The sequence below is a fragment of the Manis javanica genome, chromosome 1 (genome assembly GCF_040802235.1).
Source record: "Manis javanica isolate MJ-LG chromosome 1, MJ_LKY, whole genome shotgun sequence".
Taxonomy (NCBI): domain Eukaryota; kingdom Metazoa; phylum Chordata; class Mammalia; order Pholidota; family Manidae; genus Manis; species Manis javanica.
In genome coordinates this window covers 82138365-82163859 of record NC_133156.1, presented here as the reverse complement: position 1 = coordinate 82163859, position 25495 = coordinate 82138365, and the positions used below count along the sequence as shown (strand labels likewise).

Genomic DNA, 25495 nt, shown 5'->3' with positions numbered 1-25495 from the left:
AAGCCAAGCGGAGAAAGAGAAATACCAAATGATTTCACTCATCTGTGGAGTATAAGAACAAAGGAAAAACTGAAGGAACAAAACAGCAGCAGAATCACAAAACCCAAGAATGGACTAACAGGTACAATAGGGAAAGGGGCTGGGGAGGATGGGTGAGTAGGTAGGGATAAAGAGGGGGGGGAGAAGAAGAGGGGTATTAAGATTAGCGTGCATGGGGGGGAGAAAGGGGACGGCTGTACAACACAGAGAAGACAACATTTTGCTATGCTGATGGACAGTAACTGTAAAGGGGTTTATAGGGGGGACCTGGTATAGGGGAGAGCCTAGTAAACATAATATTCGTCACGTAAGTGTGGATTAATGATAACAAAAAAAGAAAAAAGAAAAGGGGGATTACTCCCTGATAGTATAAAACTAACTGTAAATCAATGATTAATGCATGCTTTAAATATCTTTAATTTTGATCAGTTAAAGGCTGTCAGATGATCGGCTATGGAGGTACAATCCTTAATTTTGATCACTTAAAGGGTGTCAGATGATCGGCTATGGAGGTACATTTTTCTGATAATATTCCTTTCTCTTAAGAAAAAAAAAAAAAGCAGTTCCTGTGTGGTGACCTTCAATGAGTTCTACACAATGGTATAAAGGGCATATCAAAGTGTAGGCAAAGGGTCTGTTTGTGTTTATACAGAGGATCAAAGCCTAATTTGGCTACCCAGAAAATGAATTAAGATATGATATGAAGAAGAACTTCCAACATCAGCACTCTCTGGAAGACCCATACCAGAAGATCATCATCAAAAAACCTCAACAAAGATCCAGGCGCTGCTACAGCTGTAGCTGCATTTATCCCACCAGTTCCTGGACTTGCCATGGGAATGAAGAAGGAGATATCTAAGTTGGCCTGTGCATACAGTAAAATAACAAATTTGACTGGATATTTAATGTTGGAACTCAACCAAGAATCAGGAGAAGTGCAAGTTGTAATGCTCCAAAATCTTACAACTACAGACTATCTAGTATTAAAAGAACATATGGGATGTGAACAGTCCCCAGGAATGGGCTGTTGTAATTTGTCTGATTTCTCTCAGACTGTTCAAGTTCAGTTGGACAATATCCACCATATCATAGATAAGTTTTCACAAATGCCTAAGGTGCCTAACTGGTTTTCTTGGTTTCACTGGAGATGGCCGGTAATTATAGGTCTGCTTTGGTTAAGTAACTGTACTCCTATTATGTTAATGTGTGTGCACAATTTAATTAGTAGTTTAAAACCTATACATGCTGAAGTTACTCTACAAGAAGATATGTCAAAGAAATAACCAATCTTCCCATGTTTTCTTCCGCCTGCTACTTCTATAGCTATTCTTCTTCCTTCCTAATTACAACCCTTAAATAGAATTCATGCCTCATACCGAATTTACTGAGTATCATAATTCTTCCAAGTGGTAAAGATACCTCAAGACAAATGCTGGGCATAGAAGCCACAGGGCATAAATATGCAAAGAAGTAAAAAGCTAACCTTTTCAAACAATATGGCTTCTCTCTCACCTACCAATTTTACATTTCCCTGTATGGCCCCGGAAGATGACTGGTTAGCCAGAGGCGGGTAAGATTCCTCAAGGGAGGAACAACCCAAGACAGGCACAGTCGCAGGGGGGCCATCAGGTGAGAAATTGGGGATCAACAGAGGTGAAGCTTAGAACCTCACCCCCCCTGTTCTGAGAGAAATCTTCTGCATCTGTGTATGTTTTACTGCCCTTGTCTAGCTTCGATTAACACATAGTCTACAGGCACACACCTGATCATCTACATTTGCTCTTTTACAACACTAAACTGTGTTTTCTACCTTTATCTTGCATCTACCTACCACTTCAGCATTTTATTAAAAATAATAATAATAAAGAGAGAAATGTGGTATCCACATATAAATCAAGTTTAAAAATCAAACGAATATTCATATTTGAACTGATTGTTTTTAGTTCATAATGCGTGATCAAAACCAAAAGTTTCTGTGATGACTGCCCTTGTACTGTTCATCATGTAACTTATTCACTATGTAAGAATTTGTTCTCCATGTAAAAATTTGTTCGTTATGCTTCAGAAGATTGGAGACTGACAAGAACTAGGCTTGAGATGGATTAATGATTGTGCATTGAGCATTGACCCCCCTATACAGAATTTTATTTTTGTTAACAACCATTTGATCAATAAATATGAGAGATGCCTTCTCAAAAAAAAAAAAAAAAAAGTACAGACTTCCAATTGTAAAATAAATAAGTAACCGGGATGTAATGTATAGGATAAGGAATATAGTCAAAATATTGTAACAACTTTGTATGGTGATAGCTGGTAGCTAGAATTATTGTGTATATAAATGTTGAGTCATTGCGTTGTACACCTGAAACTAATGTAATACTGTATGTCAACTACCCTTCAATAAAAAATAATTATCTACAAAAAAAAAAAAAAAGACCCCAAGGTTATTATGATCGGCACATATGGTGTGGAGGGTATCATGGGGAAGACAGTGTAGCACAGAGAAGGCAAATAGTGACTCTGTGGCATCTTACTATACTGATGGATAGTGACTGCAGTGGGGTATGGGGGGGACTCGATTATATGGGTGAATGTGGTAACCACATTATTTTTCATGTGAAACCTTCATAAGAGTGTATATCAATAATGTCTTTAAAAAAATAAAATAAAAGTGACCCGAAGGATTAAATACCAGTTCCCTACTCAATCAATCACAAAAAGGCCCACCAACCAATAGTCAAGCCACTTGTACAAAACTTCTAATTTGTAAATGTCTCCTTCCTGAATATAAGCAGATATACTCAAAGACCATAACACATTTGAGAACAATCCTTAACATGACAGGATTAAAGTAAAAAAAGGAGGGGATACCTCAGAAAATGCAAGGTGCAAATTAAATCTTAAAAGGCATATTAATATCTTTAGGAATAAAAAGATATTATACATCTATGACACAAGAATGCTATAAAAATTGCACATTCACAGATAAAAAGTCTGGAGATTATGCTTCAGAGAAGATAAAATAGATCATCTCTGGCTTATCCAGATGATTCAACGACTTGCCTAAACATGTTACTCAGAGCTTCCATGATGATTTTCAGTGCTTTGACTTATATATGAACAGGCAAATATGGATTACATTCTCCAAAGAAAAGTCTTTAACAATAAAGACAACAACAAAATCAACAAACCAGAATGACTCAGAGTAAAAAGATAATTGGCAGAAAGAAAACTTTCCACAAAATCTACCAATATCTTGAGTAGTTATAAGAATATATACATAGAACATGCAGGATTCCATAAAAGAGAGGAAACATAAGAAAAATGGCTCTTGAAAAGTAAAAATTATAGCAGAAATTAAAAACAAAAATTCAAAGGGCTGAGAAAGTTGAGAAAATCTCCTGGAAATGAAAAAATATAAAAATGTAAAAATAAACATATATTTGACAGAAAAATGAGAGTCTCAGAGAACCAGTCCAGGAGATACAATATCTGAACAATGAGCATTAAAGAAACAGAGGAACTAGAGAAAAGAAAATCACAAATAAAATAATGCAAGAAAATTTCCTAGAACATGAATTTCCAGATTGGTGAAGTCCTTGCTAATGGATGAAAACAGACCCTCAACAAGGCACATAATCACAAAATTTCAATACACTTACGTGGCCAAGAGAAGATGGTTAAGATTACAGAGAAAAAAAATGGACATACAAAAAATCAGAAATCAAAATAGCAACTGGAATTCTTAAAAAGCAAGAATGGAACTTCAAAAACAGTAACACCTTCAAAATTGTCAGGAGAATGATTTTAAACCTGTCACTCCACGCTCAATGAAAAGGTCACCTAATTTTCAAGTATAATAAAAATATTTTCAGGCTTGCAAGGTCCCAAAAAATGCATTTCCCATGCAACCTTTTTGAAGATAAAATCAAAGGATTTTATCTTGTTCCACAAAAATGAGAAAGTAAAACACGAGGCAGACATGGAATATAAGACCAGGAGCTTCAATTCAAGAGATGCACAGAAAATCCCTAAAAAAATAATTGGTGATCCCAAGGGGGAATAGCTGTGCATCAGTTGGGAAGGCTAACCAATCCAGACCAAGGCCTATCTGAAGGCCCCAGATCACTCTCCCATATGAAACTGACATACTACCTGGTGTTTCTGAACATACTGAGATTTATAAATCCAGAAGAGTTCAATGCTGAATTAATGATATGTACAAAGAATACAATGCAAGTGAAAAATCAAGACAAGTATTAATCTTTGAACAGTTTATATGATCATAACATAAATACTGAATATTCTCCTAAAAAATGACATTACTGTATTCAAAAGATGAGGTGAATAGGAAATGATCAGTGATAGGTGACAAGCTAGGCAGATGTGCTAAATCCTCACTTTCAGAGTGAAATGGCAATGGCAATAGTTAAAGCCCAAAACTAAAATCATGCAGTGTGGCCTTGTATGCATATGGAAATATGGATGTAAACATCAGAAAGTTATCTTTGGAAAGGTAGAAATAGAGGAGAAAAACTTTAATTTTAATAAAAATAAGAAAAAAATGAAACATTGCCCAGTAGTAAAGGATGTGAGTTTCAAGACTTTAAAGTTAAGCCTAGAACTGTAATGCAGTTAAAAAGAAATTTCAAAATACCTAAAGGATAAAAAGGTCCTGGAAAACAAATGTTAGATGGGGAAGAAGAGGAGCACTGTGAAGAGCAGAAGGGTAGCTTCTCAGGAGCCTTCAAAACCTTGAGGAAAAACTCTATCTCAGAATTTGTACTGACCCAACTATCAATTGAGTATGGGAGAAAACTAAAGATAATTTTGGCATGCAAGATTTAAGAAAAAAAATACCGTCCCTTCTACAGACACTACAGGAGAATGAGTCTGACAAAAGGAGAGTAAACCAAGGAAGAGATGACGCGACCCAAAAAGAACAGGAAATTCTTAGGAAAATAGTGAAGAAAATCCTAGCACAACAGCTATACAGGAAGTTTAGAGAATTGAGGGCTCCAGGAGGGTATTTTCATAATACCCTCCATAATAGAACTGATATATTTGAACTTCTGAGGTTTAGCATTCCATAGGAGTTTAGCTTCTATAAAACAAGAATAAAAAATTGTTCAAGGAAAGTAACATGACACTTATAATGCTTCGCTATATATATTTTCATAGATCTAACTATACCTACTGACTTAGTAAAGTTGTCTCTTCACTATTTTGGGAGAATAGAAGAAAGGAAGGAAAAGGAAGGGGGAAAGGGTGCAATATCTCTAAAATTAAAGAAATAAAAAACATTGCACATATTTAAACATATGGAAGGAAGTATCAAAAGAAATACATAAGAGAGGTAAAAGTGGCTCCTCTCTGACATGAGAATAAGGAAAGAAAAGGCAGGAAACTGGCATCTTTCCTTGTATTTCACTTTTTAAACTTTTTACCTCTACTTTGTATTGCTTTTTTTGCATTTAAATAATTTCAAAAAAGATAAATTCTCTAATGATCTAAAATCTTTTTCAAATAAAAGATGAGATCTAATGCTGTTAGCTGCAAAAGGAAAACAAATTCATAAATTATTGTTAATGATGCTTTGAAGGATACATTGCAAAAGACAAAACAAGTAGACACCAGACTAAGCTGATATTCATTTCTTGTGTGGGCTTCATAAAATTGTAGTAGACTTCAGTTACTAGATACACAACTGTGGCAGCCACCGTGAAATCCACCAGCCACTGGTATTCTGGAAAGTAATGCAATGCTGAAAAATAAAGATTAAAAAAAAAAGGTTTATTTAACCTTTCATAAACAGCTTAGAAGGATTTATCTATAATTAACTTTAAACATGCTAGCATTTTTTCTATTTGTTGATTTCCAATGTAAGATTTAAAAACATGAGAATCTAAAAGTATAGGAAACAGATTGAGAATGTTGGTATCCAAACTACATTCTTACTACCTCATAAATCATTAGAACCTGATTAGATTACCAGAAAATATTTAAATTGTTGCTAAAACATACGATTGCAAAAATGGGTTACTATATTCTGAGTTGATTAGCTATTTTTTTACAGAAATTATAAATCAAGAGTTGTTTTTCAAGAATCCAAGATACAATACCTAAGCTTTAGGATACAATTTGGTGTAAAGTACTAAAAATTTACTTGTACTTTTCATTTCTGTGAAGTAAAAGAGTTATTTTGTTACAGTTATTAACTACACTAATAGAAGATTAATAATTTTGTGAGTTACTGCAGATTAAAACAATAAATTTAATAAGTATAATTTTCATTCTCTTTTTCTCTCTTTTTCTGCAAGAAAAGCTGATGAAATGCCTGTTGATCTTCCATAAAACCATCCTTTCAACAAACCATCCATCCTTAAGTATTTACATTAAAATTAACATTCTCTGAAAGTAAATATGTTTCCATCTTCCTTTTTATCTCAGATATTCTGGTTTACTTCTGTCACAGTGTAGTTCAGATAACATTTTGTATAAGGCCTCCCTCCTAAAAATACAGAAATAAATCACGTACATAAACATCAATTCCTATCTTCTCACTGCCATAAAATAAAATGATCTACATTGCCTTGAAAAATTTTAGTTGTAAAACATGATACCTCAGGATATTTTTAAATCAAACATTTATGCGAAAATTATTTTAAAAACAACATGCCACTCAGAGTAAGACTTATTTAAAATATCAAAACAAATTAACCAAACTTACACCCCTATGAAATCATAGCAAAAACCCCAAACCCCTTTATAACTGGATAAATTCTTTATTTACACCAAGTTAACACTCGATTTGCTTTAAGTTATTTTAGCTGCTTTAGCCATTTTTTGTTGTGACAGGCCTAATAGCTATGTAAAAATAGCTATTATACATAGCTTCTGAATATTAGTGTAAAAGATTACTCTTAACATGGTTGCAGGATTCACATCCTCTAAGCTACCCTTCCTCCACTCTAAAAATCACCCAGTTGAGCCATCTGAGTAACTTCTGGGAGGAGGACAGGGAAATGGATGAACAAGTAGACAAGTATCCATTTTTCTAAAGGTTTCAATTTTTATTAGCAAAATCTGAAGTATTGTATGCTTCACATCTGCTCATTCTAACAAAAGCTTCCTCCAGAGAACTCAGAGCAAACAGCCAAGTGACATTCAAATATTATGTTCTTTAAGAGGTTCTTACAGTAAATAACTAATACAAATAAAGATAGACTCTTAAGATAGGTATTGGGGTATCAATAACACATATATGCAACAAAAGTACAAATTACACATGTTATTGGCTAAATATTTAACCCAGTTACTATATTCTTCTTTTTGCATTCAATAATAAAATTATATATGTGCCTTTAATTGAATATTGAAATCAAAAGAAAACTTAAAAGAGTTCATCAAGCATAGTGGTTTGCATTAAGCTCTTATGACTACATAACAAGCAGAAAACCTCTACTTTTACCTAAATACACATAGACAGCATGCACTCACAAATTATACCTATATAAACATAAATAAAACATCCTCCTATTATTCTGATTACCTGCAATGTTCTTGATATTATGTAACCAGTTGTTAAACCAGTACCAGCGCAGTGAATTCTCAAAATAGTGCAAGTGAAAGAAAATATTGAATAAGCTGTGTGCAGAAGCCACATTACCTTCATTTCAATATTTTAGATTCACTGAAACAGCCTAGTTCTCACTGACTGGCTCTACATTTGGTGAGTAACCCTGGCCAAGTTATGTAACCCCTCTGCCTAATAAGTTAAAAAGAAAAAAAAAGTCAATAGAACATACATGCCTTATAGAACTGTGAGGATGATTTTGTTAAGAACTCAATTTTAAACTATTAAGTTAATTAGTTAATAATTATTCAATGAACATTAGTTATTAGCAATAATGACAAAAATCTGTAGTAGGAATCAGGGAGAACATGTACATATTCCTGTATTTATACATGTCTGTGAACATTTTATACAAGCAAGAACACATACAGGATTAGTAAAATATGTGAAACCAATCAAATGTCAATATGCTTTAATTTAAATGTTTTAAATTTTTCATGAAAAAGAGCTAAAAAGAAAAAAGAGGATGACATAACCAGTCTTAAAAACCTTAATGATAACAGACAACTGATTTATATTTTTCCTCATCGACATTTTTAAGTTGCAGGACACCTCACATACACACATGCACACATACACACACACACACACACACACATAATCATTATAGATGTAGGATCAATTTTCAAATATCTTGAAGCCATTTAGCATAATAAAATAATTTTATGAGGTACTAGATGAATTTATTAAGGTTCTTCTGGGGTGGTGTGATTTAACCCAGGAAGGGCCAAATTACGTAATGATACTTTATTCAACATTACCAAAATTGTTTCTTAAAAAACTGTTTTAAAAAACTGTTTGTTACTTTACCTCCTCACTTACCATGTAAACCATTAGCTATCAAACCCAAAAAAAGAAACCTGGAGCATCTTTACAAACACAAATTCCAAGAACCTACTCTAGATTTACTAAATTTTAAAAAGTATGAAGAATCTTTATTTTTAAGAGTTGCTCAAGAGATTCTGATGTACAGCCAGGTTTAAAAGCCAGTATTTTATACAATATCACCTTAGATGCCTTTCTCTTCTATGATTCAAATAATTTCATTTTAAATTTAAAATCATTATGGTTATTATACAATTGTAAACACTGACATACAGAGAAAAAAAACAAATTGCTTATTCAGAAACACCTAATGGTAAAAGTGCATCTTGAGTAAGTTTTCTGATTGCTGGTCCAGTTCATTATTCTAAAACCACTTTCCTTTCTACTAAATATGAGACAGAAGTTGAATTACTGTACATACAGGTAATTCAATACAAACATACAAATGCATTTCTGCAAGCTGCATTATAAAAGGATCAGACTGGAATAGATGGCAAAAAGTCTAAAATTCAAAATAATGAAAACTGATATCAACATGAACTGTGTGACAAACTTGTGTACATCAGCCTGTTCTGAAAAATGGGAAAATTATGCTTACTACAAGTTAGGCAAATAGAAAAAAAAAAAAATCAAATTAAGTCATTTTGAGATTTTAAGTACTAAAAAAGATTCCATATTCTGTATGATGGACTTAATGATTAAAAAAACAAAAAAATCTAGCACAAAAATGAAAGTATTTTCACTAGCATAATTTAAAAGAAATTTACAGAGCGCTTTAGCAGGATTTCCCTTACCTAAAGTATCCACTTCTGTAACTGACTTTGTTTCTAGATGGAGGTCAATATCCTTTGGAATGGTTAGTGGCTTACTTTCAATGTGACCATTATATTTCCTATAAAAATCAGACAAGTGACACAAGAAACAAGTTACCTACACTGTTATTCAAGTGCTTGTATTAAACTGATTACAAATGAGGTTTTAAATTTCACAGTGAAAAAGAAGCAGAATTTCTAACATTTCATCAAAAAGGAAGTTAAGGTATTCAAAAGTAGTTTTTAAAAGGGAAGACTACAATCTGTTAATGTGAATTATTACGTGAATATGCAGATTACCAGAGAAACAGTTACCTGAATTAGTGACAAAATCTTGATTGCTATTTTAACAGTTCACCCCATTTCTCCTACTCTCCCTTCTGTAGATTTAAAGACAATCTAACACCTTTCTTTAGGCAAAAAAGTAAAGGCAAATGAAGACAAAATGCATCTTTCTTTAAACACATGTACAAACATACATGTAAATATATATACATATATATGTGTGTATATGTATGTAAATATATATACATAAACAGACCTGTGGCTATAAACAAGTCAGAGATAAAGAAATATATTAAGATTTATGTGCATGAGAAATTCAGAAATGTGTAAGACTTACTGGGAGTCACTTTTACAAAGAATCACGGATGGAGGAAGAGAAAGGAATTCTTCAGGTGCTTATGTATCATGCTCAAATTTAATTTTTAAAGACAATCAAACATATGTAAAAGTAACAAAGTTTTAATAACATTAACTATAATATCAAGAAAAAATTTTGCATTTATTCTTGAATAAATATACTCTGGGAAAACCTTGGTAAAAAGATTAATCCACATCAGTAAATCAAATAATTATTGCTACAAGGAACAAGACGGTGTCACTCGTGCACCTTTTGTTAAATGTAAAGCATTTTCATCATATAAAAGTTATTGTAAAAATAAAATTATTGACTATAAGGCATATGTTAACTACAAGGTATGACTACAAAACAAATGACTATAAGAATTCAACTATTTGTAAAATAAACAGTATACTATATAACAAAATTTTACAAATATTGGACATGGTATAGCTATGAATAGGCAGAGGTGGAACAGTGAAGAAGAAATATAGAAACTAAAAACCAACCTGGATTAAAATTCTAACTTTAAATAGTTATGTTAACTTGGACAACTCATTTAACATCCTTTTCCTCGTTAGTAAAATATAAATTAATACCTAATATTCAGGGTTGTTGAGTGGATTAAGTAACACTGTGTAAAAGTGCTTTGGAAATACCACACAGGAGGGTATGTTTTACTAAAGATCATAACTATTGCAATACAGATAAAGAGGTTTACACTTATATTTCAATGAATTTCAAGGTGTATTTGTGATGGTAAGTGAAATAGAGAATGGTAACAAGATAGTAAAGACAGTCTTTTCAAATTTTCAAATTCATGTCGAATAATCACTGATGCTTAAGAAAAAGTAGCACATACAAATATACTAAGCCCAGGTTAATGTACTTTTTATGATATACATGAGAAATTTGTTGTCACAAACATTTTGTAATATATTAGAATCAGAGTTTCAAGTCCTAAGAAGTCCTCCCCAGGTGAGAAAGCTAAGGACCATTCAGAGAGGCCAATTTATTAACATGCCCTTCCTTGAGAATTCAATTTAAACAAAGATTTTAAATAAAATTTTAAAGCTAGAAGAATTCTCCAAAATTACTATATTTGGTCCTTCTATTTCAAAATTGAAGCTTCTTTGGTCTATTTGTGAGATTTATTAGTAGGAAGTTTTCTTAATAAACTATCAATACAATATTCAACAGGTGAATGAGAATGAAGAAATTATACTGTCTACCCCTTTTGTTTGAAAAAATTTTGAGAACACAGAGGTCAAGAACAGGCAAATTTGCCCAATATCATCATAATGAGTGGTAGCAAAACCTGGGACAAAACCCAAGCCAACTGGTATCTTCAAATGAGTTGTAGGGTAAAGACAATGGGTTATGGGTCTCTCCCTAAGAACTCCCCACTATATTTTAATATGATGATTTTATTTTTCCATAATTTAAACACAAAGAAGAAGAAAAAAACCCAAAGTTTTCTAAAGTTAACCATTCTTATGTAAACTAATCACTTCTGTGCTCATATAAGATCACTACATATTAATTTTCTTAAAAAATGATTCAATACTTTTTAGATCATGAGTTCTGATCTCAACTTTATCAACTGCTTATAGTATAATTGGTAAATGTTCCTTTAACCAAAGAACAAAAATAATTTACAAAAATTGTGTCATATATTTAGCACTTTTCAAGTTCAACATTATAACTTACCTATCTTTTTTGCTTTTCCCTTTTGGCTGCTTCCCTGCAAGAATTCTTAATTCTTCTTCTGTAGGATGTTGATACCATCTCAAACTAAGAAAAGAAAAAGAATCTTTTAAAGTAAAGCAATTAAAAATCACCAGAATTATTCATTTATTCTATAAATATTTATTGAGTGTCCTATTTATGAAGACACTGCAGGGAAATAATTAGATGAAAAACTTAATCTGAAACAGATACTGATGCTTAACCCTTAAAAGGGTTTCGATTCAAATCCAGGGAACACTTACCAAGCACTTACTAGATGCCAGACCCTGCAATGATGTCTGCAGGTATATTTCTTACAACTGACAATGTATTAACATATATTTAGACCATATAGGCTTACTGTTAAAAGTACATGGAGTGAACTCTACAGGCAAGCTGGCAGTATAGTAGCACATTAGAATACTCCACCCATCCTTCATTTACACAGAAGGAATTGATAGTTGTCTTAAAAAGAGTCCTTTGTATGCTCTCAAAACTATAAGTAGTCTTTCTTTTCCTTTCCTTTTCTTCACTCCTTTAATTTAGATGGAGAATTATGAAGCTTTAGTGTATAAGAATTAGAGTAAATCACTGTATTTACAAAACCCTTCACTCTTGGCTTTATCTAACTAACCCTTTTCAGTTAGGGCTCCAATAACCAAGTATACTCACCTCCACTACACAGTCCAAACATCCAAACAAATCATTTATTCCCTCCCAAGCACCCACCTCATCATTCTCAATTTCCTGTCTCACCTAAACATCTTATCTACCAGCTACCTAAATTTGATTCTAAAGTTTTATCTTCAGTGTGCCCTTTGCACATGTTATCATTAATTCGGTTTTTTGACTCTTAAAATTCTCAACTTGCCTGCTTGTCTAAAAGAACTTTAGTTCAGCATATCTTCCTCTTTCCTCTGACTATGGCAAAACTCTTTAACTGGTCTTGCTTTCTCCTGGATACTCCCCTAAATGCATTCTAATCCCATCTTCAGTTATTTTTCTATGATGCAAATCTTATAAAGGTATATGCCTGTCTAAATTCTTTCCAAGACTCCTCACAGGGCAAAGCACTAAGGCAACTAGGCAAAGACTGAATAAGGAAGGCCTTGCTGTCATAATGGAGAAACACACAACTTGTACTGCTAGACCTTCCAATTTTCAATTACAAAAATCTGGATTTTTAAAGTGAAACAACCCAATTTTTAAAAATGTTAGAATGTTTGCTATCTTGATTTTAAAAAGCTAGCAACTGATTTGCTGTTTTTAAAAATACTGCAGAATAGGAAATTTGAGTAATGTTAAGAAATTTGATGTTTAAGAAATGGTTAAAATTTTAGCTATAACAATGGGATTATAGGAACTTTTTAAAAGCAAAAATAAAATAATATTTGCTACAAAATAGTATGTTGGTGGGAAGGAAGATGAAGAAAACACAGATGAAACAAGTTGGCCACTAGCTATTGTGATGAGTACACAGGAGCTCATTATATTCATTATAAATTCATATTATTCTGTCCACTCTTTGAATATGTTTGAAAATTTCCATTAAAGTTAAAAGACATCACAAGGCCCAAATGCATATACGGTTTGTAACCTTCTCTTTCCAAAGCCAGTCTACTTCACCAGACTCACCTTAAACAATTCCCTGTTTGAACATGACATTCTAACTAGACTAAATGCCATTTTATTCCAAACTCTTCCATCCCTTGGTGTTTTGCCATATATTCTTCTCTCTGCTTGTAAAGACCCATGCTCCTATCTAACAAACTCCTCATTTACCTTTTACTGTTTATAAGGCCATCTCTCTATGGTATAATAAAGAATATATCTTTATTTGATATATTAGATATATCTTTATTAGATATATATAGAACTGGAAATATAGAATATATCCCAGTTCTTGGCATGGAGCTGCAAAAGCCCTTGGGATTTCCTGAGTGATAACGGGGTGTCTTTGTTATGGTATGAAGGGACTCATGATGTACTTCCACATAGCTTCTTCGGTTTGGGCGCTGGTCACCAGAAATATCAACCATGTGATTAGAGGGGTCTTTCAGCCACCTGAACTCCAGGACAGAGAGAGGGCCTGAAGATTTCAGTTCAATCATGTGACCAGTGATTCAAAATCATCCATACATAATGAAACTCCATAAAATCTCTGGACACGGAAGCTCAGAGAAGCTTTCTGATTGGTCAACACAACACACAGGATGTACCTAAAAGTACTCTGATTCCACAGGGTGAGCAAGGAAACTCTCTGAGCTCCTTTCCAAACCTCATCCTATGTGTAATCTTTATAGTAAAATTGGAATCATAAGCACAGCACTTTCCTAAGTTCTAGTTGCTTTAGCAAATTATTGAATCCAAGGGGGTCATGGGAATGCCCTTATTTGTAGCCAGCAGCAAGTTGTCAGAAGTATGGGTGGCCTGGAGAGCCCAATAACTTGCAATTGGTGTCTGAAGACTGGGCATTCTAAGAGAGGCCTTTGTCTTTAACCTGTGGTGTCTGTACTAACTCCTGAAACAGTCAAAACTGAATTGCACTTGGTTATCAGGCCAACTGGATTAAAATAGAATATTCCTTTAACTGATTCTTGAAGAGATTATTTTTATGATTTAGGTGTTTTTGTATACTTCAAAACTGGTAGTTACTGGCATATAGTAAGTGCTCAAAAAGGATCATTGAACCAACATGAATTCAGTCCTCCACTTAAGTTTAAGGGTTTTAAAATAAAATATATACCCCAACCCAAAAGTCCCTAAACTGTAATTAACATGGGTTGAGGAAGCACTTCCTGAAATCTTGATTGAAGTCCAGAATTTTAACTTACAGTCGAATCTCGTTATTCGCGGTAGTTATGTTCTATAAAGTCGCCGCGAACACTGAACCATTGCTCCTAGGGGAAATACAGGGTTAGGTTCCTGTGAGCCTCTGGTCACAACATTTTCATCAACCAATCAATATGAAACCTTGTTTTATGCGTGTTTATGTTTAAATATACTTTAATATATACTGTTGATTCAACATAAGATTCACAGCCAACGGCACTGTAGCTCAACCCTAAACAAAGCTTATCTAATAACTGTAATCATAAGTATATTATTTTCCTGACGTCTGTGACTATTTCAAGTGAATTTCTCCACATGGTACATGACAGCTTTCTCGTGCTTAGGAACACTGGATGGCACTTCAGCACTATGCTGTGGGGTCCCTTTAAATAGTGAAATCACCAACAAAAAGCAAAAATGTGAAAATATGACTAAGCAGACCATGAGAAGGACAGCTGTTTACAATATGAGAGGTGAAACAAGAAGGTTGCAGCTGAGAACATGGGCATTAAGCCATTCGAATTTTTTGCCACTCGGCATGTGTCAGGGAAAGAGCTTGAAAGCACTAGAAGTAAGGATTTAAGGTTTGCAAATACATTTTAGCAAGTAGGCAAATCACAAATATAGAGACTATGAATGATGAGGACTGAGTATATGTAACATTTAGAAGAACATATAAGCAATAACTCATTTAAAACAACTAAAATTAGTTATTTAGATATGAGAAGTAATGAGTAGAACTCTTAGTACAGGAAAACTTACATTTAAGCCCTATAAAAATGAAATATTTTAAGACCCTTACATTTTTTAGGTCCCATTTTCTTTTTAAATATACTCAAGCTAGTTTAATTTTATTTTGTGAAACATTTTTCTAAAATAGGTTGAATTTATTATACTTCTTACTGGATAACTTCATAAGTAACAATTATTGTTCAAAGCTGAACTGAAGGATGCTGGGTGTTCTTAAGGCCAGTTGTAGTCAGTTACTACTCCATCCATCCATCCATCCACCCATCCACTCATTATACATTTAGGGGGCCCACAAGGTAAGTACTCTGCTATGCAATGAAGATATAATCACACACAATAAAACCAAAGTCAATGCTTTCTTGATGCTTATATTACAGTTGGGGCAGAATTTAACACATTTTTTTTAAATGACAAAAATCATAAATTGGATACTACGCAGAAAAAACAAACAAGTGGTGAGAATCAAAGAGACAAACTTTAGGTACCAGGTTAGGAAAAACCTCTCTAAGATAACACTTACCAGCCAACTAGAGGATAAGAAGAATGAACAAAGAGCATTACAGGCAGAAAACAGCATGTCCAAAAGCACAGGTATTAAAATAACATAGAACACTGCAGTAACCAAAAGGCCAATGAAGCAGTAGTACCACGTGCCAGGAGAAACATAAGAGAGAGGCTAAAAAGATAAGGGAACAGATCATGCAAACCTTCCTGGTTTATATAATGGAGTTTATAGATTTTAAGTTAAAATAATGGTCTCAAAGCAGGAGAGAGAAGTAACTGGATTTCAGTTAAGATCTCTCTTGTTGCTCTGTGAATTAAAGGGAGGCAAGAAGAGCAAGGTGATATATTTTGGATATTGAAATAACTGGTCTTGCTAATGGACTAAAGGTAGGGACTGAAAACAAGTAGGAAATGATGGATGGTATCTACTTTTTAAGGAAGATGGTGGTACATTTTCTGAAATAAAACAGAGCAGGAAGAACTCAAGAATTTAAACATGCTTGAGTTTCTAAATACCTATACGACAGCAAACAAAAATATTAAGGGGGTAACTATGTATGTGTGTGTGTGTATGTATGTGTGTGTGTGTGTGTGTGTGTATATATATATATATATAAAACTGTATTAGATCTAGAGCTCAGATATAACCTTGGGGTCATCACATAATTATATAAATCTGTAGGAATAAGATCATCTAAGAAAATAAAACATGGTAGAAGGCTAAACAGTACATAAGAAAGTGACAAAGTAAGAGTTTATGAAGACAATGCATGTAACAAATTTGGCTAAGGAAAACAGGGAAATAGGCCAAAATTAAGGAATGGACATGGGAGGGCTCTGTCTTTTAGGGAGCTTAGGGAGCAGAGTTGTGACTATTTGCTGTTGTTACTGTTGTTATTATGTTTAATGGTAGAGCTTTAAAAAAGAAAAGAAGTGTGCATGCTAATAGGAACAACCCAACATAAATGAAGCAATTAATGATACAGAAGAGAGGAAATAGCTAAAGAAGCAAAGATGGTTAGAGTGAATGGGGTACAGAGCAGAAATGCAGCATTGGGTCCTGACAGGATACTTCCTCCATGGGCCAAAATTAAAATATATAAACAGCAAAAAAAGAAAAAGAGGGGTTACACATGTTACTAGGATTATGGGTTTTTTGGTGAAGGTAAGAGTGGTGGATGGGCTCTGGTTTTAAGATCTTAGACTGAGTCTGGGAAAGGGATGTATGCTGTTTGAGGAGAAAGGATTTGGGTTGAAAAAATTGTCTAAAAAGTGAAACATACAAAGACTTATAGGCATTATGGAATAGCCATCTAGGTCTGAGATCATGAATTCAAAGTAAACCCTAGAATACAGCTCCACCATTTTCTTCAACAGTCAATGGTTCATACAGATATGAATGATTCCATATCATATGGTTCCCATCTAATTTGCTTCTAGGTTCTGGTCTCAATTTCTAGTCTTTTCCTATGTTGTTAGTTGGTATGTCTATCTCAGAGAAATGACTTACAATCTGCTTACAACTGCTACACTATGCCTTTTTAATGTGAGCTTGGAAGACAGATATAAAAGTTTGTTAGCTTTAGGTTTCTCAGAGCACTTAATAATTCTTACAAAAATATAATTTGAGAAAAATGTTTTATGTTAATATGTTAAGCAAAAGGAACATGACAAAATTACACATACAATATAACCACAATCATGAGGGGAAAATGTGAAAAGATTAAAAGGAAATAAAACAAAATTTACACAGTGATTGTGACTGCCTGATGGAAATATGGTCCATTACCTCCTATTTTTTCCTTTTTATCAGTTTACTATCTTTTTTTAAATAGTAGACATGTATTGTTTGTAACAGATAAAATCAACTTTAAAAAAATAAAAAAGCATTCATAAGAACTCACTAAAAAATGGAACCTCTTGCATTTAAATTAAATGTATTAATTTCAGTATATTTTATGACTCTACCCTGGCTATTCAGTGGCTTTTTTTCATTTCATATTGTTAGCAGTGTCTCAGATAATAAACCAACCTGGTGCTGTAATCCTCTAAATTAAGAAAATAACTTTTCAGTAATTTTCATGATATAAATCTCTTACATAAAATACCAGACCCTTCTTACTAATACCTCAAAACGGTGAATACTACACAGCTCAATAGCGGTGAAAAAATATGTATCATAAAATATGGAATGTATTGACCTAGACTGTTTAAAAAATTTAAGCAGCAATGTTATTTAAAGCAAACCACTTCTAAAATTTGCAGAACTAAAAATTTCAGAAATTTAAAATGGAAATCTAAACAGGAACAAATATGGAAAAGCTTAGTACTGAGTTCAAGCTAAAAAAAGAAAAAAATTAAGGGAAAACAAATATCACTTAAAACTTCAGCTCATTTAGCACAAGTAACTAAAATACTGTTTGTTATACATTCTCTTATTATCTATTAGAAATTTTAATAGAATATCATGACATGACATTCTAGAATTAGAAGTTAAGACAGCTAAGGCAAAGAGTGCAAGGAAGGACTCAGGCATTCCATAAGGGTAGTAGCTGAACCTGTCCCTTAGGTCATAGGTCCCACCTACTGTGCATTTGAATAGTAGGTTTCTCTCACCAAAGGGAACTTGGAGATTCTTGATCAGGCAACATGCAGAAGAGAACAGGCAAAACGAATTAGAGCAACTGAATATGAAGTTGTTGTTACACCCTCTTTATCCAATATAGGAGGAAACAAAATCAGAGTATATTCAATAATAATATATTTTTGATGAGAGACATGTAATGGGAAATAGACCAAAGTGAGAGCCTAGGGAGATAAAGGGGTAGAGAAGAATGCGTGAGGTTTGAGCTGAACAATGGAAAAGCAGGTTCAACAAGGAAGCTATTATAGAGAAAAAGCAAAATCCTACTCCTCATGCAAAACCCACTATTCAAATGTACGAAGAATGTAACCTATAACTTACCTCTCCGTGAAAAGAGGGGCAAGCAAACTTCAAAACAAAAAGGAACTTTATTTACAATAGAAAGTAGAGAATACTTTAGCTACAAGTAAGTGGTATGCTGGACATGATAAAGAACATCTTTAGACAATCTGAACTGTTAGAAAAAGTTTTCCTTATGTTAGAGAAAAACTGCTTTTCCCTAACACTAAAGGTACAAGGAAACCAACGTCCTATGATTTTTTGTCCCTCTGGGCAGGGAGGAAGGAATAGAGCAATCTAAGACCACTAGACTCTCCATAGTTGTGTTTATCAAGGTCAATAATATATGTTCACAAGTTATAGGCAGAAGAGATCTTGTTACTGAAGTTCTTATTAAAGCAGGAATCCCTTCAACAAAATATAATATTCATGCAAAAAGGTATGTTAAAAAGCAGAATAACATTTTCTAGAAGAAAAATATTTTACTATTAAGCTCAAAAAATAGAATACAAAATATTTACAAATTAGTAGTGTTGAATACATTTAATCTCGAGTGGTAAGGTAAGAGGTATAATTTGAAAGGTTGATATTTCTTAAAATTTTACTCCATATTAGCATGCTTTGGGTAACCAAAATCAACGCTGATGTGCCCTTACATTACTTTGGAAGAAAAGTTAGCTATGTAGTCACAGAGAAGCTATGAGGATACATTAAGTGAGGAGAAATCATACACTACCTATAACCTGAGGGATATCTTTTAAAAGGCCAAGTACAGCTAGGGGGAAAAATTTTTTTTTAATAAAATATTCTATAAACTGCCAGCAGAAGTCACAGTGGTTGTAGAAGAGTTCACCTCTACCAAATTCAAAACTCTGTTCAAGTATGTTAGTTCTAGGACAAGGTCTGGAGTTGAGGAGCAGCCATAAATCAAATCAAGACTATGAAACAGACTTGCAGAGTAGGAAGGCTGGGTCTGTTTCATTTTTCTGTATGTGAACATAAGTAAAGTTACAATTTGTTTTATTTGTAAAAATGGATACAACATCACCTACAGCAGAGAAGGACTAAGTATACAATAACCCTGCTTTTATTTCCTAGGTACAATGAAAACTACATTTCCCAGACTCTGTTGCACCTGAGCCTGAACTAGTCATAGGGCTTCAGCTTATGCAATATGGCAGAAATGATGTATCTACTCAACTCGGCCCCTCAATCTCTTGAAAGATGCACAGCCCATTGCCATAGCATCTAACACAGGACTCAGAGGGAGCAAGAGGGAGAAAGGAGCCCTAAGACAGAAGAAGTCCACAATGCCTAAGTCACCACTTAGAGGGTGGCTAAATCCTGGAAACCCCACTTCACGAAGGCTCTACCTGGAAGATGCCAATCCCTTTCTGATTCCCTCTATTTAACCCTGATACAAATCTGAGGAAGATGAATGAGAAACTTTTAAGTTTAGACACTGAGGATTTCTGAGGTCATAATATACCCAATGCATCTCTTTTCCTACCTAGCTCAGTGTGTACACATCCAAATGAGGTAACAGAAATAAAAATTTTATCAGTATGTTGTTTTATTAACACTGTAAAGGTAGTATCAATGAATTAAATCAGGCTAAAGACTATGCAGTTTTTAAAAAAACTAAAGGTGTATAATACTAATGGCAATACATATATTATTTAGCAAGACCTAGAAACTAGTTTATTTTTATATTAAAAACCAACAAGCTTCTAATTTATAAGCAAAGTTGCTTATCCCTTCAAACTATTGATTTCTTCAGGAAAATGGCAGGCTTACTCACACAGTCAACATAACAGAATCAGGTGCCACTTCAACCCCTCTACTCCAAGAGACACGGATCGATAAGAGATAAGGACATTATGATACAGAAAGAGAAGCCATACTTTAAAGAAAAATATAGAATACTTACTTACAATTTGAATATATGATACTTGCAGAATAAATATTAAGACAACATATGCAGAAACTAAAAAGAAAATTTCTTCTATCATACTCATGATTAAACTATAATGGTATCGATATACTTATTACCTTGAATAGCTCTATTAAACATAGTCACTTCTGAGACATCCCCTCATGAGCCTCTCCCCTTAAACTACTATAAGCATTTTATAGTCAGTAAAGAATTTGCTCAGATCTTTCTTTTATCAACTCAGCAGCATCATATGGTTTATAAAGCAAACTATCATTTTGGATCAATATTCTTACATGAGCAATTTAGAAGGGATGTAAGAGAGCATCATTTCATTATAAAAGGTTGGTAAAACAATAATTATCCCAAAGGTATAAAAATCAATAATTTGAAACTAGGTAATAACATTCAGTAATTTGGCTTCATGATCTAAAATTTTCAGGATAACATTAAAGTAGGTAGACGATCTTAAGAACACAAACCCAAACTAAGTAACAGGGAGGAAATGAAACTACCCATAGCCTAAAACAATTACTAGAAAGTTCTGATTGGTATCTTTGGAACTGATATCGAATTACAGACAGCATTAATTAACATTAAAGTTAATCTTTACAAAAACAAATCAAGATCACAAAAAAAAACTACTTTGTTTATTTTTAAAGGTTGAGTTTCCCTCAAAGTAGTTTGTATATTTATGACAAATACTTGTCAAAAAGTAAAGATTTAAATATAGTACATTATCCCAATATTAACAAAGAGAAGAGAGTCAGGTTTCCAATTTCTGAAGTTTTAGTTTTTACTGATGAAAACAAGTTTTATAGAAACAACTGGAAAGCAGGTTATGTAAGAACATGGAAACTGCCTATAGACTAAAATGGGATAAGATTGCCAACATCTTTATAGTCAAAAAAGATCTGGAAGTCTCACTAGAGACTCATCATAAACAGAGTCTAGAAATGTGCAATTCTTGGTAGAAAATAAGCTCCCTTAATGTATTTTTCTAGTTTATTGATTCAGATTCCATTTATTTAGAATTAATGAGAATTTGCCCAGCTGTTTCCCTTTTACAATCTATGAAAAGGGTTTTCCTAAGCCAAAAAAGTAAACAAGATTGCACAGTGCTATATACCTACACAGCTAAATACTAGTTATATGTGATAGAATTCTTCAATTTTACTAAAACTTTAGTCATTATTTATTTTGCTAATAAACATGTTTTTAAACAGCTGTTCTCTCACACATTCCATACACACATATGTGTATCAGTGTTCAAAACACTTTTAAGCAGTTGTGAATATTTTCCTATAAACACTGATATGGAAAAAGTTTAACACATAGAAAAAGAATAAAAATAACTAAATACTACAAAATAATTTATATGAAGGAACTCTAAGCTTTGTTGATAGAATGGTCCTGAATTTAAAGGCTTTTATGTCTTAACAGTATATGAAATCATTAGTGGATGAGAGTGATCTATGGTTTTATAACTTCAAAAGCTCTAAAGAAAAGAAATGGACATACAAATAAATAACAAAATTGGTTATTTACTAGAGATGAATAATTGGGACTAAAACTATAGTCATGGTACCAAATCTACAATTTATCTTTCATAATTACACAGGATTCTGGCATGTATTTCTGCATGCAGAGTTTTCTTGTTTTTACCTCAAGGTATCTCCTATATTCAACTTCTTCACTTTTGATTTTACTATTTTATTAATAAATAATAAAGCAAAGCAACTTAGCTCCTCTGAGGAAAGAATGGGGATAGTTATAAGCTTATAATGCAGTAGACAAAATTAAAATCCTACAAAATAACTTCACTCCCTCCTTGCTAAATCAAAGTTTAAATTCTTTGCAGTAATACAAAGAACCCCTAACTCTGATAATAAACTCTCAACTGAGTCACCAATAACAAGACATATGCTTTGAGTCATTTTTTCCAATAATGGGGAAAATATTTAGTATTTTACAGTCTCATCCCCTTATAACCAAGTGTTTTTAAAGGTAACTAGGAGAGTTATGTGGTATTTTTAGTAGCCATGACCATAAGGGTAAAGTTTAAGAAGCAGGGATGGAATTCTTGACCATGACCCTATTATCTTTGTGCTAAACATATCAACTACTAGTATCTCAAGTAAGAGAAGGAAGAAAGCTAGATTTCTCTCCTAAGTTTCCTTCTGTCATATCTTTTTGAAAATAGAAATTTGTGTTTAATTAATCAGATTGATAAAATAGAGATTTGAAAGTGCCTGTCACAATCAGCCTACCCTTGCCTTACCTGCCATTACAGAGTAGCCATCGAGCAAGAGAATAGTGAGGTATAATCTTCTGCATGACACTGGCCATCACCATGGTAACAACCAGCTGTATACCTATCACACCCTGTGTAAAAAAATAAACAAACAAGTTTAACAACGAGTGAATTTAAATCTGAGGACACTGATGGAAAACTTTCTATACATGTTGAAAGTTATACTTTAAGAAATGTGAATTTACTATTAAAATATTTATTTTCTAGTTTTTAGGCATTCAAGAACACATATATTTAAACTTAAAATATTTAATTTTATCATAATCCTCTACTAGTTACCCAAGAATCACATCCACGTGAATAAAAGTTAAATGAGTTAAATTAACATACCTATTAAAAATGTATTTCCAAGAAATGTTTTCCATTACATAAGAGTACCAAAATGAAGTGAAAAGTAGTGATTTTTTTCTTCCTTCCCCAAACTTACTCTATTCAAAAAGCTGTATGCTTATTTTTTAATTCTAGGCTGGTAGTGAATGATTAAAGAGCATTAACTATAAGCATAATGGCAGAACTGGCCTGGAAGTCACTAGAAAAGAAAATTGAATTCATGCTATCATCACCAACGTCCAGTGGGCAGGCCTTCAACAATGTCTAAATATCCCCTTAGTTTGTTCTCCATAACAGCTTTTTCAAACTTTCTCCCATCTCCTCAACCCTCCAACCTCTCTCAAGTCACTCCGCAGAGGACATCTTCTACTTCAGAGAAAATAAATACCATCAAATGGGAACTCTGACTTGCCACAAGTAGCTCATAATCACTTTATCTACATGCGTCTTTCCACGCCGTCTAGAAGAGGACATCTTCTATATAAAGCAAATCCCTGTATCTGTGTTTCCCAGGGCCCATCTTCTCTGATTTTTAGGAATGCAGCGACTTGATAGCTTTCTTACTAGATCTTCTTTAAGATCTTGTCTACTTAAATCCTTCCTTCAGCATTTTTAACACCTACAAATATTAGAAAAATATTATTTTTCTAAAATTTAACAATACTTTTTCCTTAGCCTACCGCCCTCCTTCTTCCTATTTACAATTTTCAAAAGACTCGCTCTGTATCTGTTCTCATATCCTTGCACAGTTCCCATCTGACTTCTCCTTCAGCCCATTCCACTGAAATACCTACCATCAAGATTGCTTCATCTTGCCATATTATCGTTTCTTATCTTAAATCTCAGCATTGTCCCACAAGGTCTACCACCCTTGCTTTTACTCCCACCTTGATGATCAATTCTTCAGACTCCTCTTTGCTAGCTCTTATTCTACTCAAACAGTCCAAAAATAAAGTTGAATTCCTACCTCAAACTTACTACACCAAACAAGTACATAAGAAAATAGAAAACTGTTTAAAAAGAAGTAAGTCCAAACTGCCTGGGGTTGAAAATGCCATCTATTAGCTGTATGCTTTTGTACAGGTTTATTTAATATTCTGTACCTCTAACTCCTCTTCTTTAAAATGAAGCTAATTCAACCTACCGAATCAAGCTCATAAAGTAAGCAGTCAGAATGCATTAGTACTATTTGTTGTTATTGTCATTATTATCACTACTATTGTAGGATAACATTTTTTTCAAGTTCAAGAATAGAGAAGGGCTTTTCAAAAAAAAAAGTAGTCTCCTAAGTGATAAAAGAAGACAAAAAATAAGGTGAAAAAAATAAAATTTCATTGAACAAATTATTCAATCAGCTTGTTCATTGTAACATACAAACTGTGGGATGTCAACAGTGGGGAGGTTGTGCATATGTGAGGACAGGGGTATATATAGGAACTCTGTACTTTCTGATTAATTTTGCTGTGAACCTTCTAAAAAATGAAGTTTGTTAACTTAAAAAAATCAAATCTCTACACAGAAACAATATAAACAATGCCAAATGACAGGTAAAAAGCATTTGTAATTCACATCACAATGGGAAAATTTACCTATCAATTATTACATAGAGAGAATTCATAGAAATCAATTATAGTAGTCCTCTCTCATCCACAGGAGTGTGACCCAAGACCCCCCCAGTGGATGCCTGAAACTGTAGTACCACCAAACATTATATATATATATTGTGATTCTTTTTATTTTGCTATCATTAATGTACAATTACATGAACAACATTATGGTTACTAGACTCCCCCTATTATCAAGTCCCCACCACATACCCCATTACAGTCACTGTCCATCAGTGCAGTAACTTGTCTTCTCTGTGTTATACTGCCTTCCCTGTGTTCCCCCCACCCACCGCCACATTATACGTGCTAATCGTAATGCCCCTTTTTCCCCCTTCCCACCCTTCCTCTCCAATCCCTTTCCCTTTGGTAACTGTTAGTCCATTCTTGGGTTCTGTGAGTCCGCTGCTGTTTTGTTCCTTCAGAGTTTGCTTTGTTCTTATACTCCACAGATGAGTGGAATCATTTGATACTTGTCTTTCTCCGCCTGGCTTATTTCACTAAGCATAATACCCTCTAGCTCTATCCATGTTGTTGCAAATGGTAGGATTTGTTTTTTTCTTATGGCTGAATACTATTCCATTGTGTATATGTACCACTTCTTTATCTATTCATCTACTGATGGACACTTAGGTTGCTTCCA

The 25495-nt window shown here is 33.4% G+C and overlaps 1 protein-coding gene across 8 annotated transcripts in view; it reads right to left on the bottom strand.

Moving 5' to 3' along the window:
• TMEM161B (transmembrane protein 161B) overlaps positions 1–25495 on the bottom strand; it is a 69491-nt gene that overhangs the window by 26894 nt on the left and 17102 nt on the right. For 2 of the 8 annotated variants that reach the window (XM_017653593.3, XM_037012084.2), the window contains exons 2-5: positions 22886–22989; positions 11645–11728; positions 9295–9392; positions 5647–5803 (exon numbers count right to left, since the gene is read on the bottom strand). In XM_017653593.3, the coding sequence (XP_017509082.3) occupies positions 5647–5803; positions 9295–9392; positions 11645–11728; positions 22886–22989 (443 nt within the window). Of the gene's footprint in view, positions 1–5646; positions 5804–9294; positions 9393–11644; positions 11729–14496; positions 14563–22885; positions 22990–25495 lie in introns of those variants that run through there. The other 6 variants (XM_037012089.2, XM_037012085.2, XM_073234325.1 and 3 more) reach the window with 5 other exon arrangements.